Here is an 18278-nt window from a genome sequence, read left to right as displayed (position 1 = left end):
AAGATTTGAAACGTAGCTAATGGATCCAAACAGGAGAAATTTGTTAAGTAAATGTCATAAGGAGACATGGGCATCTTTTAGGCTTTCCCTAAAGATTACTACGGGTTTCCCTTATAAAGTTACTTCCTCCGTCCCAAAATAAGTGATGTTTTAGATTTGTCCTAAGTCAAATAATTTTAAGTTTGACCAAATTTATTGGAAAGATCATTAATATTTATGACACTGAATAGGTAGAATATGAAAATATATTCCATAATAAATCTAATAGTACTTATTTGGTATCATAAAGGCTAGTATTTTTTGTATAAGTTTGGTCAAATTTAAAATAGTTAGACTTAGAACGAACCTAAAATATCACTTATTTTTAGGAGAGGAGAGTATAATATATTATATAAAAAAGTTTATTCCGTTTGTCAGGCAGGCCCGACAACAGTCTGTGGCAAGTGGCAAAAACTACACATTCGCTCCACTGACAACCCGGGTCCACACAGAGCCAGTGCTTTTACGAGCACGTGAGGGAAAAGCTAGCAAGCCCCACACATTCCCGATCGCACATGCCGCCTGCGTGACGCAGTGACGCCCACTCCGGCACTCCGCAGACAATTCGGTCCATTGAATTCCCGAGATGAGGTACTGACAATCGGTCCCCACCGTCAACGGGCGCCAAGGTGGGCCCCACATGTCAGTTTGAGACCCGTTGGGGGATGTCTCACCGACCAGTCCAGTACGTACGGGGGCTGCTGGTCGCCAGGGGGAGCGCCAGCGCGGGCCGTTCCCTTTCCCGGCGTGAGGCTCAGGACGCATTTTACACACCAGCCCTTTGCTTCCCATAGTCTTACTCCCTCCGTCCAAAAAAATGTTTGCAATTTTGGGGCTGGGCACGACAACCAAGGCAGAAGATGGGAAATTACCAAAATACTCCTGTAGATGTCAACCGGTAGCAGTGGTGAACTGATGGCTGTGCGGAGGCGGAAGGGAGTTACAGGAAGCGTCATTTCACATATTGAGAACAACAACCTTTTTTATTATTTTATTCCGGACACGGACAATTTTAGCACCCATTCGTTCGATCGTATCCGTCATGCGTATCAATCATGATATAATGTTTTTCTCTCACAATAAAATAACATCAGTCGACTTATAAACAATAAAAACGATCCAGCGATGTAGATGGGCCGATGACTGAGCCTCCGTTGATTTGTCTTTTTGTTTTCCTTTTGTTTTTAAGTTCTTTTTTTTATTACAACGAGCTATATATTTAGCAGCCTAGAAAGGGGAACATGTCCACTTTTCACGTCCACATATTCTACATTTCAGGAACGAGAACATTTACGTTCACGTCCACATCTTCACACCACAATATTGTTTTGTCGTGTGACGAGACTCAAATTTCAAAAAATCATAACTCTTTAATACGATGTCGGATAAAGATAATTTTTATATGTAAATTGTAGACCTCGATGAGATCTACAACTTTATAGTTTTAATTTTTTTTTCATTTGAGGACAGTAAGATGCTCGAAAAAATAATATAAAATTTCAGCACTATAATAATCGCCTACTAGCGCTTGTCGCATTAGAGCACTAATATATTATTTGTATGGAGTTCAATGAAAATAATTTTTATACCAAAGTTGTAGCTCTCAATGAGATCTACAACTTTGTAGTTTTGAGTTTTTTCATTTGAGGACATTAAAATGCTCAAAAAAGTAATATAAAATTTTGGCGCCTCTCGAAAATAGAAAACCGCTTTTGAAACCAGCCGAGGACCAAATTTGTCCGGTTTTGATAGTTGGAGGGTGTTTCTTAACCGGTTTCATAGTTGAAGGTTGAAAATCAAACTTCGGCATGAGTTGAGGGTTGGAAAGTGTACTTTACCCTCCGTTCTAAAATATAAATATCCCTAGTCTAGTTTTGTCCTTGGTCATCAAACTACACTAAGTTTATCAAAAAATTTAAGAAAAATAATGATGTTAACTATATCACATATGTAACATTAAATTCATTATGAAATATATTTCCATAGTTTACCTATTGATACAACAGATGTTTGTACTTTTCTCTTTTTAGACTTGAGTGAACTTAAAATTTGGCTTACAAAACCAAAATAATGATATTTTAGAATGGAGAGAGAGCAACTTGATCGTATTGTTACTTAGCCATCGTCCTATTTTTATCGATGCTTACGTACGCTTAATGGCATATTTCCTTAGTCCCCTAAAGTAAGACTTTATATCATTCAAAATTTTACCCCAAAAAGAAGACATGTTAGAACCGTTTAGCACTGCAGAAGTATTATATGATACTGTGTTGACACTATTCATTGATGTTTTAGGAATCATTTAGATCATTTTGCTTCATCACTAATGTGTCCTAAATACCATATAGTATCTTTTTCTATAGTACTCCCTCCGTCCCATAGTATTTCTCGTTCTAGCGTTTCAAAGATATCCTAGACAGAGCGTCATTATAGGCGTGGGTCCCACCTAACAACCGTACGACTACATCATCACGTGTGGCCATCTGCTCGATCGCCCCCTTCCATTCTCGGCATCCCTTCCTCATTTTCTCCATCGGTGCGGCCCTCCTCTTCACCCGCACCGACGCCACCCTCCTCTTCACCTGCATCGACGTCACCCTCCTCTTCACCCGCACTGACGCCACCCTCCTCTTCTCTTGCACCAGCAGACGCCCGACACACCCCTTCTCTTCTCCTCCGTCGGTGTGGTGCGGCTAAGGTGGCTAAGATCTGGGGACCCCCTCCTCTTCTCCTCCACCGACGAGGCTACGAGCGACGAGATCCGACACCTCCTTTTCCCGCTTGTCCTTTGTCGGCGTGGAGGCGGCACTGCTTGGAGGATAAGATATGGGGTCGAGATGCTCTTCCCTAATTGGCGCCCCCTCCTCTTCGCCTTCGTCGGTGCCTCCCCCCCTTCTTCTCCTTCGTTGATGTGTCCCTAATCCACTACGACTAATGTGGAGGAGACATGGATGGCGCGGTGGTGGAGATCCGGCTCCACCCTCGTCCACACTGCTCGATGTGGAGGGGGTCGCATGGCGCGGCGGTGGCGATCTGGCCCCGTCCTCATCGACGATGGCAATATGGAGGAGTCGAAGACACAAATCTTGCTTGCCGCATGGCGAGGGCGGTAGCGATGGGGTGTCCATGGTGGAGAAGGCGGAGATGGCTATGGTGTGCGACAAAGGGATGAGGGAGTAAGGGCATTTACGTTTTTGCTTCTAGGATTGGTACGCGTGAAGACTCTAGAACATCCATTATCGTGGGACGAAGGAAATATCGAAGAAGTACACCGTATATGTAGTACCATTCCTATGTGACTATTGAGCTTCCTCGAAAGGAAGTTATTAGTCCGTTCTACTTGTGCAGTTGTGCTACAGGTAGTGTGTAGTACTACACCGTATCGGAGCTGTTCACGGCCAAAGTGGAAAGTAATTAATTCGCTCATGAACACCCAGGTGGCTGTCCATTTCCGAAATAACGCGACAACGACAGGAGTGACCCGCAAAAAAGGCACTCCCGTTCCCGTCCTCGCTCCTCCCAAAGCTCCTCAGTCCCGCTTCCTCACATCTCTCACTCCCCCTAACGGACGCACGGGCACACACACCCCCGCCAGCGCAGTGGGCGAGCGAGTGGAACCAGACGAACCGCCGCCGCCACTCGCCGGCGCCGGGCACCGCCGTCCACCCGCCGACGGTGAGTCCACGCTCCCTTCTCGATCTCCCGTTCGTCGATCTCGCTCGCCCAATTGTAGCAACTCGCGTGGGGCCACCGGGGCTTCGCTGAGCTCGACCCGTCTGGGTTCTGACGGGCCGCGCGACACCATCCTCTTCTGGCCTCGCCGTCGCCGTCGTCGTCGTTCTCGCGCCTCCGCCAGCGCTCCCGCCGCCCACGGCCACGGCTTCGCCGCCCTCCCTTAGCCCGCCCGACGTGCTTCCCCCACCGGCCGCATCCGCCACCCGCGGCCGGCGGCGCCCCGCCGCCCCACCCACCCACCGCCGGGCCGGCCTCCCGCCGGGGATTGGAGGTCTGGGGGAGAGATCAGCCCCCGGGACCCAACCCCCCAGGCCCCCGCCACTAACCCGGCGCCGGGGGGGTCGCGCTGTGCCTTCAACGCGCAACGGGACGCGCGTCAGACTTTCTGCTAGCGGAATGTTGGATGCGGCGGCCGAGATCTCACGCCCGGGGGCTCTGTCGGTAGGGGTGAGGTGGAGGAGGGCTTGATTTTTGGCCGTTTCTGTGATCCTGACCGATTCGGTGGACGGGTGGGTGTGGGCCGTGTGGTGTCACTGGCACTGTGCCGGAGTGGAGCGATTTAAGGGAGGAGATGGTTGTGATTCAGGAGGGGAGAAGGCACAATTCGACAGGAATTCTATAGCTAGTAAAGGTATCTGTCGGTGCCCTCATCTAAGGAAATGTACAAGTCTTTTTCCTTGGTTAGTTAGAATGGTACTAATCATCTACAGAACAGAATGAAAGAGTCCAAGATGGGTGCTGTTGCTGCCTTGTAGCCTCATGAATTTGGGTGAGTGAGGGCTTGAGATTGCTGTCTCTCAAGAATTGGGGGGATTGGCTCTGTCATAGTCATAGTGCTCTTGAAGTTTAAGGTATATAAGAGGAAGTGTTGCCTGTCGAATTAGTAGCTTGGTTGATGAACGTCTAACTACGAATAGTTCAATAAGTCTCATCCACATACCTTCTGTACCATAACAAATCTAACACTCTACTTGAAAGGACTGTCTTGGAGGAAGCGTTGGGGCTTGTGATTCTCGTCTCCTTTGCTTGTGAGTGGCTGAGTGCTGCTATATGTGCAAACATTTGAGTACAACTCAAGTGCAAGTCATGATCCAACTGTATCAGATTGTCTAGATGCATGATTGTACTATTGCACGCAAAAATGGTTGCACGTGACTCATTTCTCATCCATGCAATGGTGGGCTTGTTGGTGGCTGTGATACAACCTATGATATAAGCTACCAGCCTACCATGGAACCTATGCGTGAAATTCCATTTCATGCCTCCATTTCACATAATTTTTGGTTGTCGTGTATGTTTCATGTGTTTGACTACTTTCCCGGTGATCATTTCCTATAAAAGCAACTACATCTCATTGTCAGAAGCGGCATGCCAGATTTTGTGAAACTTGATGATTTGAGGTTAAAAAGAAGAACCTTTTATTCATGTTTTACATGGACCAAAATCAATACATTTCTAGGTGAGATTGAAGATCTTGTAGAGGATTTGGATTGAAATTTTTAGCCACGGTGACAAGAGAGGTTGTTGGTTCAACCTTGAATTTTGTAGTATTTCCTTGAACTATGTTTAAGCTATGGTACTACTATCTCCTTTTGTTTTGCTGTTAGAACTGGATCTGACTGTGCTATGATGCATTAATGCATTATTCCACAGGATCTGGCTGCATGCTTTAAAACGGACAATTCATTATTCTCTTGGTAATTGCACGATTAAGTGGGAACGCCTCTTTTCCTTTTGCTTCCTTCTTTTTCCTTTATGTCAATGCAAAAATGACACAGGCTGGCACTATTATTCATTATGCTAATTACTTTCATTTTTACCCTGTAGGAATTATAAAATAATTCAAGGTGTAAAGCTGATATAGATCTAATCATGGCAAATTTCAACTCGTCAGAACGTCAAGACTCTAGAGAACCAACTTCACCCGTACCATCAACATCATCTTCTATATCAAGGTATAACATATCCCTGTTTTAACCTGTTACTCATTTACAATGTTTTGAAATAGCTTACTCATGTGAGTACGGATCAGCTGACTAGTTGCAGTTTGTCATCATCAGGTCCATTTAGTAGGTGGCTAGTCGGCTAGTCAAGCAGTATAGTCATCCTGCCTACTTGCCTTGCTACCCAGGATGTATATAGTACAACTGTATAAATCATAAGTTGTAAAGTACTGCTACTAGACTATAGCACCGCACACTGCACAACGATATTATCATAAATTGGTAAACAAAGCATACACCAAGCATGGTGGGACAAAAACAAAAATCCCAGTGTCAAGTGCCCCCAGGTCCAGCTGGCCAGCTCACAAATTGCGCTCCGGTTAATCAGATGACTTATTGTCATTACTGATTAGTTGTTGATTATTTTCTCAAAGAACGTTGCTTTGCACAATTAGCTTAGCTGGTTGTTCCTGTTTCATTTTCATCTTAGATCCTCTTGTGTTTGTTTGAAGCCTCTCCATCTCACATTTTTCCTTATTTCCTTCTTTGTTAGGATCACAGCTAGCAAGCACGCAACCTATAGTATATAACTTTTTTTTTGAACATTGACTATAGTATATAACTCGTTACTTATTTGTTTTTCTACAGGGAAAAAGGTGAGCTGGCAGAAGTTGATGATCCTGAAAGTGCAATGTCCACTGTTGCTCGATTGTTGGAAGACCTCCATGCTAGCATGGTATCTCCATCGGGGAAGGAAGCTACAACCAGAAGGTTACTTGAACTGGCTAGAGCAAAAAAGGAAGCAAGGATTTTGATAGGTAGCCATTCTCAGGCAATGCCACTACTTATATCTACCCTTAGAGTTGGGTCATCTGCAGCAAAAGTAAATGCTGCAGCTCTACTTAGTGCACTCTGCAAGGAAGAGGACCTGCGTGTGAGGGTCCTCTTAGGAGGCTGTATACCACCCTTAATCTCTCTTTTGAAGTCTGAATCTGCTGAAGCGAAGAAGGCTGCTGCTGAAGCTATTTATGAAGTGTCTTCTGGTGGGCTTTCGGATGATCACATAGGCAGGAAAATATTTGTGACTGAAGGTGTTGTGCCAACTCTGTGGGACTTGCTTAATCCTAGGTCTCGCCAAGATAAAGTAGTTGAGGGCTTTGTGACTGGGGCTTTAAGGAATCTCTGTGGGGACAAAGATGGTTACTGGAAGGCCACACTTGAAGCTGGAGGTGTTGAAATTATTACTGGTCTTCTTTCATCCAAGAATACTGCTTCACAGTCGAATGCTGCCTCTCTATTGGCACGGTTTATCTCTGCTTTTGGTGATAGCATTCCCAAAGTTATAGATGCTGGGGCTGTTAAGGCTCTCCTTCACCTTCTAAATCGAGATAATATCATTTCTGTTCGTGAAAGTGCGGCTGATGCTTTGGAGGCCCTGTCTTCCAAGTCTAGTATTGCAAAGAAAGCTGTGGTGGATGCAGGAGGCCTTCCTATTCTGATTGGAGCTGTTGTAGCGCCCTCAAAAGAATGCATGCAGGGTGAGACATGTCATTCTCTACAAAGCCATGCTGTCCGTGCTTTATCAAATATTTGTGGGGGAACAACTTCTCTGTTGCTTTACCTTGGTGAGCTCTGCCAAGCACCCCGGGCACCTGTTCCCCTTGCTGACATTCTTGGAGCACTTGCTTATTCATTGATGGTTTTTGATGGCTCTGATGGTAAATCCTTTGACCCAGTTGAGATTGAAAATACTTTGGTTGTGCTCCTAAAATCTCATGACAGCAAGCTTGATCGTATTCTTGAGGCTTTAGCAAGTCTATATGGGAATGATTGTCTCTCTGACAGGCTTGATCACTCTAATTCTAAGAAGGTTCTTGTTGGGCTGATTACCATGGCTCCTGCTGATGTTCAAGAACATCTTGTTCGTGCCTTAACTAGCTTGTGTTGTGATGGTGTTGGAATATGGGAGGCTCTGGGAAAGAGAGAAGGGGTTCAGTTGCTAATATCATTACTTGGGCTTTCCAGTGAGCAGCAGCAGGAATATGCAGTTTCCTTATTGGCTATCTTGAGTGATGAAGTAGATGACAGCAAGTGGGCAATAACAGCTGCTGGAGGTATCCCTCCACTTGTCCAGCTACTAGAAACAGGATCTCAAAAAGCAAAAGAGGATGCAGCTTACATCATGTGGAACATGTGCTCTGACAGTGATGATATCAGGGCATGTATTGAGAGCGCTGGGGCTGTTCTGGCACTAATTTGGCTTCTAAAGAGTGGTAGCCCTTGTGGACAGGAGGCATCAGTTAAAGCACTCAAGAAGCTGATACGATCAGCAGATTCTGCTACGATCAATCAGTTACTAGCATTACTGCTCAGTGACTCATTGAGCTCAAAGGCTCATGTCATTACAGTTCTCGGGCATGTCCTTGTGCTGGCGCCTCAGAGAGCTCTAATCCAGAGTGGAGCCCCAGCTAATAAAGGTCTTAGGTCACTGGTTCTTGTTCTTGAATCATCAAATGAAGAAACACAGGAGATTGCTGCAACTGTGTTGGCTGATATTTTCACTATGCGTCAGGATATTTGTGATGTCTTGGCAATTGATGAAATTGTCCAGCCATGCATGAAGCTTTTGACAAGTGGAAACCAAGTGATTGCCACACAATCTGCCAGAGCTTTAGGAGCGCTTTCATGTTCAGCTAGTTCCATGTCAAAAAACAAAATGTCTTGCCTAACTGAAGGTGATGTGAGACCTCTTATTGAGATGGCAAAGACATCATCTATTGATGTTGCTGAAACAGCATTTGCTGCATTAGCAAATCTCCTATCAGATGCACAGATTGCTAAAGAAGCATTAGATGACAATATTGTCTTGGCTTTGACTAGAGTGCTCAAGGAGGGGAGTTTAGAAGGCAAGATTAGTGCGTCACGGTCACTTCGTCAGTTGGTCAACCAGTTTCCCCTCAGTGAAGTTCTCCCAGATTACTCGCAGTGCTGTTTTATAATTCATGCATTGTTGGTATGTCTATCTGGCATCAATTTGGACAATGTTACAAATTTGGAACCCCTTGATGTTCTTACATTGATGGCCATAACAAAGGAGGGTTCACATTATAGCCCCCCTCTATGCACTGGTTTTCTTGAAGTTCCAGAAAGCTTAGAACCTTTAATTCGTTGTGTTAGTATTGGGCTTCCACCTGTTCAAGATAAGTCCATTCAAATCCTTGCAAGTCTCTGTCAGGGCCGACCTTCTCTACTTGGTGAATATTTAAACAGAAGTCAAGGATGCATCACTTCTCTTGCTAGTAGAGTTATAGAGTCAAATGACATGGAAATAAGAATCAGCAGTGCAGTCATCCTCATATCTGCAATGAGGGACAGCAGAGAACAGTCAATCGATGTTCTTGAAGCATCAAAACTTCTGAAGAATCTGATATCTGCACTCATTGATATGCTGAAGCAACGTTCCTCTTTAACATCCCTAGACATTGAAATTTGGAAACCTTCCACAGAAAAAAGTTCGCTTAATTATGAGCAGGATGTTTTGAGTGTGCCTGAACTTGGAAAGGTTTCTGAAGAAACTGTTGCACTATGGTTGCTCTCACTGATTTGTTCTCATCATGGAAGGAGTAAATGTACTGTTATGGAGCTCAATGGCGTTGATGCAGTATCTGATAGACTTGCTAGCTATACTGCTAACCGACAGGTGCATGTTTCACATTTATTTTTTCTGTTTTCATAGGACTCACTCTATCTGAGTAACTTGTTGCTAAATTTGAGATATTTTCTGCTTCTAACTGCTGTACTGCTGCGTTGAGTAATCTAAGATGTACTGGTAATGTGAAAAATCTTAGATCCATCTTGAATTGTCATCGTGACTAGCATGCAAACAGTGTTAGGTCTAAGTTTTCCTGTATTTTTACATCCTTGTTTTGAGTAATGCTGGATAAGAAAGATGGGTCACTTCTTATGTCCATCCACTTTCCATGTTTTTAACTCAAGTCTAAAGGGACTTCTTTATTCTGAATTGGTTCCTGTAACAGACTGCTTGTTGATCAATTTTAGGTGACCTGCTGACAAGTGACACCAGCTATACAGATGCATCAGCACATATGGTGTCACTAGTCTTTTATGTTACATATTAAAATGAAAACCAATGGCCATTTTAGACTAGTGATGACTTTTAAATTTTGGACTATTGGTTATTAAAACAGTCGACAAATTCTAGGAAGAGTTGAGATGATTTCCCCATGCTGTTTATGATTCCACCCAAAGTTCCTGTTTACATAAAAAATCATCATGCTAAGTTCCTACCTAGAAACAAAAGTCCACTCGTACACAACAACAACAACAACAACATAGCCTTTCAGTCCCAAGCAAGTTGGGGTAGGCTAGAGTTGAAACCCACCAAGAGTCCCAAGTCACGGTTCAGGTACTTCAATAGCTGCTTTCCAAGCACTCCTATTCAAACCATAGTTTTCAAGGCGTCGCCTAGGCGACGCCTAGGCGTCCAGGCGTACCCAGCTCGCCTGGGAAACAGTGGCGCCTTGTGGCCTAGGTGCCGCCTAGGCGTCCAGGCGTACCAAGCACTCGCTTGGACGCCTAACCGCCTTTTAAACTATGATTCAAACATAGATTTCTAGGTATATCTCAAGCTTTCAAATATCTTTTTATTGCCTCCCCCCATGTCAATTTCGGTCTTCCTCTACCTCTCCTCATATTATTAGTTTGGCTTATGACTCTACAATGCACTGGTGCCTTTAGAGGTCTCCTTTAGACATGGCCATACCACCTCAACCGATGTTGGACAAGCTTTTCTTCAATTGGTGCTACCCCTAGGCGATCACGTATATCATCGTTCCGAACTCGGTCCATTCTTGTGTGACCACAAATCCATCACAACATATGCATTTCTGCAACACTCAGTTGTTGAACATGTCAAATCTTTGTAGGCCAACATTCTGCTCCATACAACATAGCCGGTCTAATCGTCGTTCTATAAAACTTGCCTTTTAGCTTTCGTGGTACCCTCTTCACAGAGAATGCCAAAAGCTTTTCGCCACTTGATCCACCCTGCTTTGATTCTATGGCTAACGTCCGCATCAATATCTCCATCCCTATGTAGCATCGATCCTAGATACCGAAAGGTATCCTTCTTAGCCACTACTTATCTTCCAAACTCACATCTCCCTCTTCCTGTGCAGCTCCGCCAAAGTCGCATCTCATGTATTCGGTTTTAGTTCTGCTTAATCTAAAACCTTTAGAATCAAGGGTCTGCCGCCATAACTCTAGTTTCCTATTTACTCCCGCCTGGTTTTCGTCCACTAACACTACATCAGCAGAGAACAACATACACCAAGGGATATCCCCTTGAATGTTCCTGGTAACCTCATCCATTACCAAGGCAAAGAGATACGGGCTTAAGGCTGACCCTTGATGAAGTCCAATTTTAATCGGGAAGTAATCTGTGTTACCATTGTTTATTCGAACACTAGTCACAACATTGTTGTACATGTCCTTGATGAGGGTCACGTACTTTGATGGGGCTTTATGTTTGTCCAAAGCCCACCACATAACATTTCTTGGTATCTTGTCATAAGCCTTCTTCAAGTCAATGAAAACCATGTGGAGGTCCTTCTGCTCTCTAAACCGCTCCATAACTCGTCTTATTAAGAAGATTGCTTCTGTGGTTGATCTTCCGGGCATGAAACCAAATGGGTTTGCTGATATCTGCGTCGTTCGTCGCAGGCGTTGCTCGATGACTCTCCCATAGCTTCATAGTGTGGCTCATTAACTTAATTCTCCGATAATTAGTACAACTTTGGATATCTCCCTTGTTCTTGTAGATTGGTACCAATATGCTTCTTCTCCACTACTCAGGCATCTTAGTTCGATCGAAAGATATTGTTGAACATCTTGGTTAGCCATACTATAGCTATATCCCCGAGACATCTCCACACCTTGATTGAGATACCATTAGGGCCCATCGCTTTGCCCTCTTTCATCCTTTTCAAGGCTTATCTGACCTCTGATTCTTGAATTGTCCGCACAAAGCGCCTATTATTGTCATCAAACGAGTCGTCCAGCTGAACGGTGGTGTTCTCGTTCTCACCATTGAACAATTTATCAAAATACTCTTGCCATCTATGTTTGATCTCATCCTCCTTCACCAAGAGTTGCTCCCTCTCATCCTTTATGCACTTGACTTGATTGAAATCCCTTGTCTTCCTACCGGGAGCCCTAGCCATCCTATAAATGTCATTTTCTCCTTCCTTCGTACTTAAACGTTGGTAAATGTCCTCATAGGCCCGCCCCTTTGCCTCACTCACTGCTCATTTTGCAGTCTTCTTTGCCACCTTGTACTTCTCTACGTTGTCTGCACACTTGTCATGATACAAGCGCTTATAGCACTCCTTTTCCTTAATAGCCTTTTGCACATCTTCATTCCACCACCAATTGTCTTTCTAGTAGCATCCGCTCCCTTTGGTCACTCCAAGCACCTCTGAAGCAACCTTCCGAACGTATGTTGCCATCTTCTCCCACATGCTGTTTGCATCGCCTTCATCCTTCCAAGGGCCCTCTTCAATGACCTTTTCCTTAAAGACCTTTGATGCCCCCCCCCCCCTTCTAATTTCCACCACTTCGTTCTAGCAACTCTAGCTTGTTTGTTCCCACGAGCTTGCACCAGAAAGCGGAAGTCAGCCACCACTAGCTTGTGTTGAGCGACCACACATTCTCCAGGTATCACCTTACAGTCCACGCATGTTCGTTTATCCCTCCTTCTTGTAAGGACAAAGTCGATTTGACTAGAGTACTGGCCGCTACTAAAGGTCACTAAATGGGACTGTCTCTTACGAAAGAAAGTGTTAGCTATCATCAGATCAAAAGCTATAGCGAAGTCTAAGACTTCCTCTCCCTCCTGGTTCCTACTATCATATCCGAAACCCCCATGAACCGCCTCGAAACCTGCACTTGATGTACCTACATAGCCATTAAGATCACCTCCTATAAAGAGCTTCTCACTACTAGGGACAGCTCTTAGCAAGCGATCTAAGTCTTCCCAGAAAAAGCCGCTTAGCACTCTCATCATGGCCTACTTGGGGGGCATACGCACTAACTATCCCCTTGCTTTCTCACCTCCACCACACCATCCTTGAGGCTCTTATGAATCAAAACTCCTACTTCATTTCTATTTGAAGTTGTCCCTATTTACCAGAGCTTGAAGCCGGTATTGTCCACCTTCTTCGCCTTCTGCCCCTTCCATTTAGTCCCTTGGACGCATAAGATATTTACACGCCTCCTAACCACTGTGTTCACTAACTCTCTTAACTTACCCGTAAGGGACCCTACATTCCAGCTACCTAAACGGATTCTAGTTGGCTCGACTAGCTTCCTTACCCTTTGCACCTGCCGAGGTAGGTGTGAAGACCCTTGCTCATTTTGCACCACACCCGGGCGCCGATGTGGCGCGCCACTAAGGATGCGACGACCCGATCCTTGCTCACTTGACACCGTGCCCAGATCGCGACACGGCGCGTCACGGGGGTGACGGCCCGGCCCTTGCTCATTTAACACCGTACCCGGGTTCCGAGATGGCGCGTCGCTAAGAGGGTTACGCCCCAATGGGATTCTTTTGGGTTTCATCTCCATAAAAGTGGCTAAGTTTTTACATTGGCTCGTCGCGCCTAACACAACCCTCCTCCTTTACCAGGGCTTGGGACCTGCTATGCTGGGACACCAAAGGTGCCCCACCATAGGCGGAGTTAAGTCTACTCGTACACCCACAGATAAAATGTTATATTTTGCAAGATGAAAGCATTTGGTTGGTCTGCCTGTCTGTTTCATTTTTTATATGCCAACTTGCCTAGTAAATTGTTGGAAACGCTAGGGTCCAGATTTGCACCATTTGTTCTTGGTAACTCCATTGCTTAGATACCAGATGCAGATGTGCATAAATATTATTAGACATACTAGTTTTACTATTCAATTGGCGCTGACTGCTGAGAACAGAACAAGCAAGCAGAACAATCGTGGCGGTGTACTTACCATAGCTGAATTGTTCTACATTCCATAGATCAGACAACTTTCATTCTTTGTTGCACTACTTGTCTTTAACATATTTTACTGTTTCTATTGCTATGCCTATTTCCAATCTGTAATAGCTGCTCCATGTTACAGGAACAGCATGAAGACTCAGAAAATATATGGACTTGCGCCCTTCTGTTGGCTACTCTGTTTCAGGATTCAGTGGTTGTTCAGTCTTCTGAAATAACACGAACAATACCTTCTTTAGCATCCTTGCTAAAATCTGATGATATCATCGATAAATACTTTGCTGCTCAAGCACTGGCTAGCCTTGTTTCCACTGGGAGCAGAGGTATACAGCTTGCTATTGCAAATTCTGGTGCAGTTTTGGGTGCTGTAGCATTGATCGGACAAGTAGAATCTGATATGCCAAACCTTGTTACAATGGCTAAAGAATTCAAGTTGGCAGACAATCCAAGTCAAATAATATTGGGAAGCCTTTTTGAGCTTGAAGATGTCTGCACCGGTGCTTCTGCTCGAAGGTCTATACCCTTGCTAGTGGATCTACTTAAACCAATGCCAGACAGGCCAGGTGCACCTCTGATTGCTTTGCACCTTCTGACTCAACTAGCGGAAGGTAGTGAGACAAATAAAGTTGCTATGGCAGAGGCTGGAGCATTAGATGCCTTGACTAAGTATCTGTCTTTAAGCCCTCAAGACTCAACTGAAACTACTATAACCAATTTGTTAGGGATTTTATACAGTAATCCTGATCTTCTTTACCATGAATCATCACGCAGCACTTCAAATCAGCTGGTAGCTGTCTTACGTTTGGGCTCGAGAAGTTCTAGGCTTAGTGCAGTAAGGACGTTGCAGAAACTCTTTGATGCAGAGAATATAAGGGACACTGAAGTGGCCCGGCAAGCAATTCAACCACTACTTGACATGCTTGAGTCAGGAACTGAAATAGAACAGCAGGCAGCACTTGGTGCACTTATCAAGCTTTCTGCTGGGACTATCTCTAAGGATTCTGCTATGTTTGATGTAGAAGGCAACACACTTGAAAATCTTTACAAAATTTTATCCTTCAGTTCGTCATCGGAGCTTAAGAAAGATGCTGCTCAACTCTGCTATATTTTATTTGAAAACTCAACTGTACGTGCATCACCAATTGCAACAGAATGTCTTCAACCCTTGATATCACTGATGACATCAGGATCTAGTTTGGCTATCGAACCAGCAGTTTGTGCTCTAAACAGATTACTGGATGAGGACTACAATGCAGAGGTTGCTGCAACTAGTGAAGTTATTGATCTTCTTGTCAGTTTTGTTCCTGGTACAAACTATCAGTTGTCTGAAGCATGTATCGGTGCTCTCATAAAGTTGGGCAAGGACCGTCCAAACTGCAAGCTTGACATGGTTAAAGCTGGTATCATTGAGCATGCACTTGATATGATTCTTGATGTTCCTGTATCTGTTAGTTCATCCATTGCTGAATTGCTTCGCATTTTGACAAACAACAGTGGCATTGCTAAAAGTTCTGCTGCTGCAAAAATGGTGGAGCCACTTTTCTTGGTTTTACGTCGCCCTGATGTTACTATGTGGGACCAGCACAGTGCCTTGCAAGCACTTGTAAATATTCTGGAGAAACCTCAGAGTCTAGCAGCATTGAAGTTAACTCCCAGTCAAATAATTGAGCCTTTAATATCATTTCTGGAGTCTCCCTCTCAAGCAATTCAGCAACTTGGCACTGAGGTGCTTTCACATCTTCTAGAACAGGAACATTTTCAACAGGATATCACCACCAAAAATGCAGTTATTCCTCTGGTGCAGCTTGCTGGTATTGGAATCTTGAGCTTACAACAAACTGCAGTTAAAGCACTTGAAAACATCTCACAGAGTTGGCCCAAGGCAGTAGCCGATGCAGGTGGAATTTTTGAACTTTCAAAGGTAATTGTCCAGGATGATCCTCAGCCAAGTCAAGCATTATGGGAATCTGCAGCACTTGTGTTATGCAATGTTTTGCGTTATAATTCGGACAACTACGTCAAAGTCTCAATGGCTGTACTTGTGAGATTGCTGAACTCCACCATGGAGAGTACCGTCACGATAGCTCTCAGTGCTCTACTTGTTCAAGAGAAAAGTAGCTCACGCTGTGCTGTGGCCATGGCTGAGGCTGGGGCAGTACGTGCACTCTTGGAGCTCCTGAAGAGCCATCGATGTGAGGAATCTGCAGCAAGATTGCTTGAAGCGCTGATAAACAATTCAAGGGTCCGTGAAACAAAAGTTGCCAAGTATGCTATTGCTCCTCTCTCACAGTACCTGTTAGATCCTCAGTCTAAGAACCAGTCAGCAAAGTTTCTGGTGACTCTTGCACTAGGTGACATTTTCCAGCATGAAGCACTTGCAAGGGCAAGTGACTCTGTGTCTGCCTGCCGTGCTCTTGTAAGCCTACTTGAGGACCAGCCTACGGATGACATGACAACAGTTGCTATTTGTGCACTACAAAGCTTAGTGATGCACAGCAGGACAAATAGGCGTGCTGTTGCTGAAGCTGGGGGCATTTTGGTTGTGCAAGAATTGCTTCTTTCACCAAATGTGGATGTTTCAGGACAGGCTGCTCTTCTAATCAAGTACCTATTTTCAAATCATACACTGCAAGAATACGTGTCGAATGAGCTTATCCGATCTCTCACTGGTGAGTCGGCATTCTTTATGGCGAAGTGTGTCCATGATATTTTATTTCAAATGTGTATTTCTTCATGTTCATGAGTGAAGTCTCATGCCCTTCTATTTTGAAAATTAAATGGTTTTTTCATTTGCCATTTTGTCTTTGATACTATAGAGTATAGACATGAATATCCAATAAAAACAGATGCATTAAGTTACGAAATGATTGAACTGCAAATGCTTTATGGGTGCTATCCTGCTTACTAATGGATTGATTTGATTATTCTCTAATGTCAAATGCAATTTGTCGCAGCTGCCTTAGAGAGAGAGCTGCTCTCTACGTCAACTATCAATGAAGTTATTCTGAAGACCATATATGTGATATTCAGTAACTTCAAAAAGGTACGGTTTTCTGAGGCGGCAACCTTGTGCATACCACACCTGGTTTGTGCTTTGAAGGATGGAAATGAGGCTGCCCAGGAGAGTGTGCTTGACACCCTTTGCTTGCTTAAAGAATCTTGGCCGCAAATGAATGAAGACATCGCTAAAGCCCAGTCCCTGATTTCAGCTGAAGCCATACCTGTACTACAAATGCTTATGAAGACATGTCCTCCCAGTTTTCATGAGAGAGCCGATAGTTTGCTGCATTGCTTGCCTGGTTGCTTGACAGTGACCATCATTCGTGGGAATAATTTGAAACAGACAATGGGGGGTACCAATGCATTTTGTTGCCTGCAAATAGGAAATGGTCCTCCAAGGCAAACTAAGGTAATTCTTGTAGATAATTGTACTCAATAATTCATTTGTAGTGCAGTTGGTTCTTTTCCTCTGAAACCCAGTATTGCCAGCTGCTGTACCTTGCAAGACTGGGATCGCCGCTCTGCTGCATGTTGTATTTTATTTAGTTAACATCTTTTTCGTCAGGTGGTAAACCACAGCATCTGCCCAGCTTGGAACGAGGGTTTCACTTGGTTATTTGATGTCGCTCCTAAAGGGCAGAAGCTCTACATCATATGCAAAAGCAAAAATACATTTGGAAAGGTATGGGGTCATAAAGGATGGCATGTCTTCTTGTTTGACTTAAGCCATGGCTGAAAGTACTGTTGGCTGGTTTGGTGTGAGAGAAAAATATTGTTTGTTGGCTGATAAGCCAAATACGACCAAGCGAGGTTCTTGGCTTATTGCCTGTTATTCTTTTGTTATTTCTCAAATGTTGATATTTTCATTTCATTGCAGTCAACCCTCGGAAGAGTGACCATCCAGATCGACAAGGTTGTCACTGAGGGCGTATACAGCGGGTTCTTCAGCCTCAGCCACGACGGCGGTAAGGACGGCTCAAGAACCCTAGAGATAGAGATCGTATGGTCAAATAGGCCATCCAACGACAGTATGTAGCATATGGCTGATTTACCTGACGCCACCAACCTTTTATACTCCCTGCTGGCTTCCATGTAAATCAGACCCCCCATAATCATCCAAATTCATTTATTTATATGTAGAAAAGTTAAAGACGCTTAGATAACCCGCGCCATCATTCAATTATCGCGGTCCTCTCAGGATTGTTAGCCTTGCTGCTGTAACAGGTTTTGGACCCGGGTAAATTTTTTGTACAGGTGAATTTATTTAATGTAATTATATCTTAGTGTTAGATTGGTGTGACGTGTGAGTACGGACAATCACTAAGTACTGACAGTAACATTTCTGTGTGATGTGTGGCGTGATATTTGTTCCCGTGGGTGTGTGTTTTCCGTTGTTCGCAGTTGTAGCCTCAGTTGAGCACTACCGTTTTCAGAGGGGAAATTAGGCGAGCCAATTGCATTGATTTTTAATTCACAGCTTATTTTAGGTGGTAACTGGATTGTTTTAGTTTTT

At 44.3% G+C, this 18278-nt stretch overlaps 1 protein-coding gene across 1 annotated transcript; it reads left to right on the top strand.

Moving 5' to 3' along the window:
• The first annotated feature begins 3553 nt into the window (after positions 1-3553).
• On the top strand, positions 3554-18054 carry LOC136486471 (protein CELLULOSE SYNTHASE INTERACTIVE 3-like). The gene is made up of 7 exons (XM_066483372.1): positions 3554-3714; positions 5602-5729; positions 6366-9417; positions 13890-16434; positions 16720-17174; positions 17331-17447; positions 17643-18054. The coding sequence occupies exons 2-7, from the start codon at positions 5647-5649 to the stop codon at positions 17799-17801; spliced, it is 6411 nt and encodes a 2136-aa protein (XP_066339469.1). The 5' UTR covers positions 3554-3714; positions 5602-5646; the 3' UTR covers positions 17802-18054.
• Positions 18055-18278: the final 224 nt, after the last annotated feature.

The sequence above is a fragment of the Miscanthus floridulus genome, chromosome 10 (genome assembly GCF_019320115.1).
Source record: "Miscanthus floridulus cultivar M001 chromosome 10, ASM1932011v1, whole genome shotgun sequence".
NCBI lineage: Eukaryota > Viridiplantae > Streptophyta > Magnoliopsida > Poales > Poaceae > Miscanthus > Miscanthus floridulus.
This window is presented reverse-complemented; position numbering and strand designations above follow the sequence as displayed.

What these genes read in the sequence shown, in the direction of transcription:
- LOC136486471 (XM_066483372.1), top strand. Translation starts at nt 5,647, where the DNA reads ATGGCAAATTTCAACTCGTCAGAACGTCAAGACTCTAGAGAACCAACT. An exon ending in ACATCATCTTCTATATCAAG is followed by an intron (nt 5,730 to 6,365) that starts GTATAACATATC and finishes GTTTTTCTACAG; the next exon opens with GGAAAAAGGTGAGCTGGCAG. An exon ending in GCTATACTGCTAACCGACAG is followed by an intron (nt 9,418 to 13,889) that starts GTGCATGTTTCA and finishes TCCATGTTACAG; the next exon opens with GAACAGCATGAAGACTCAGA.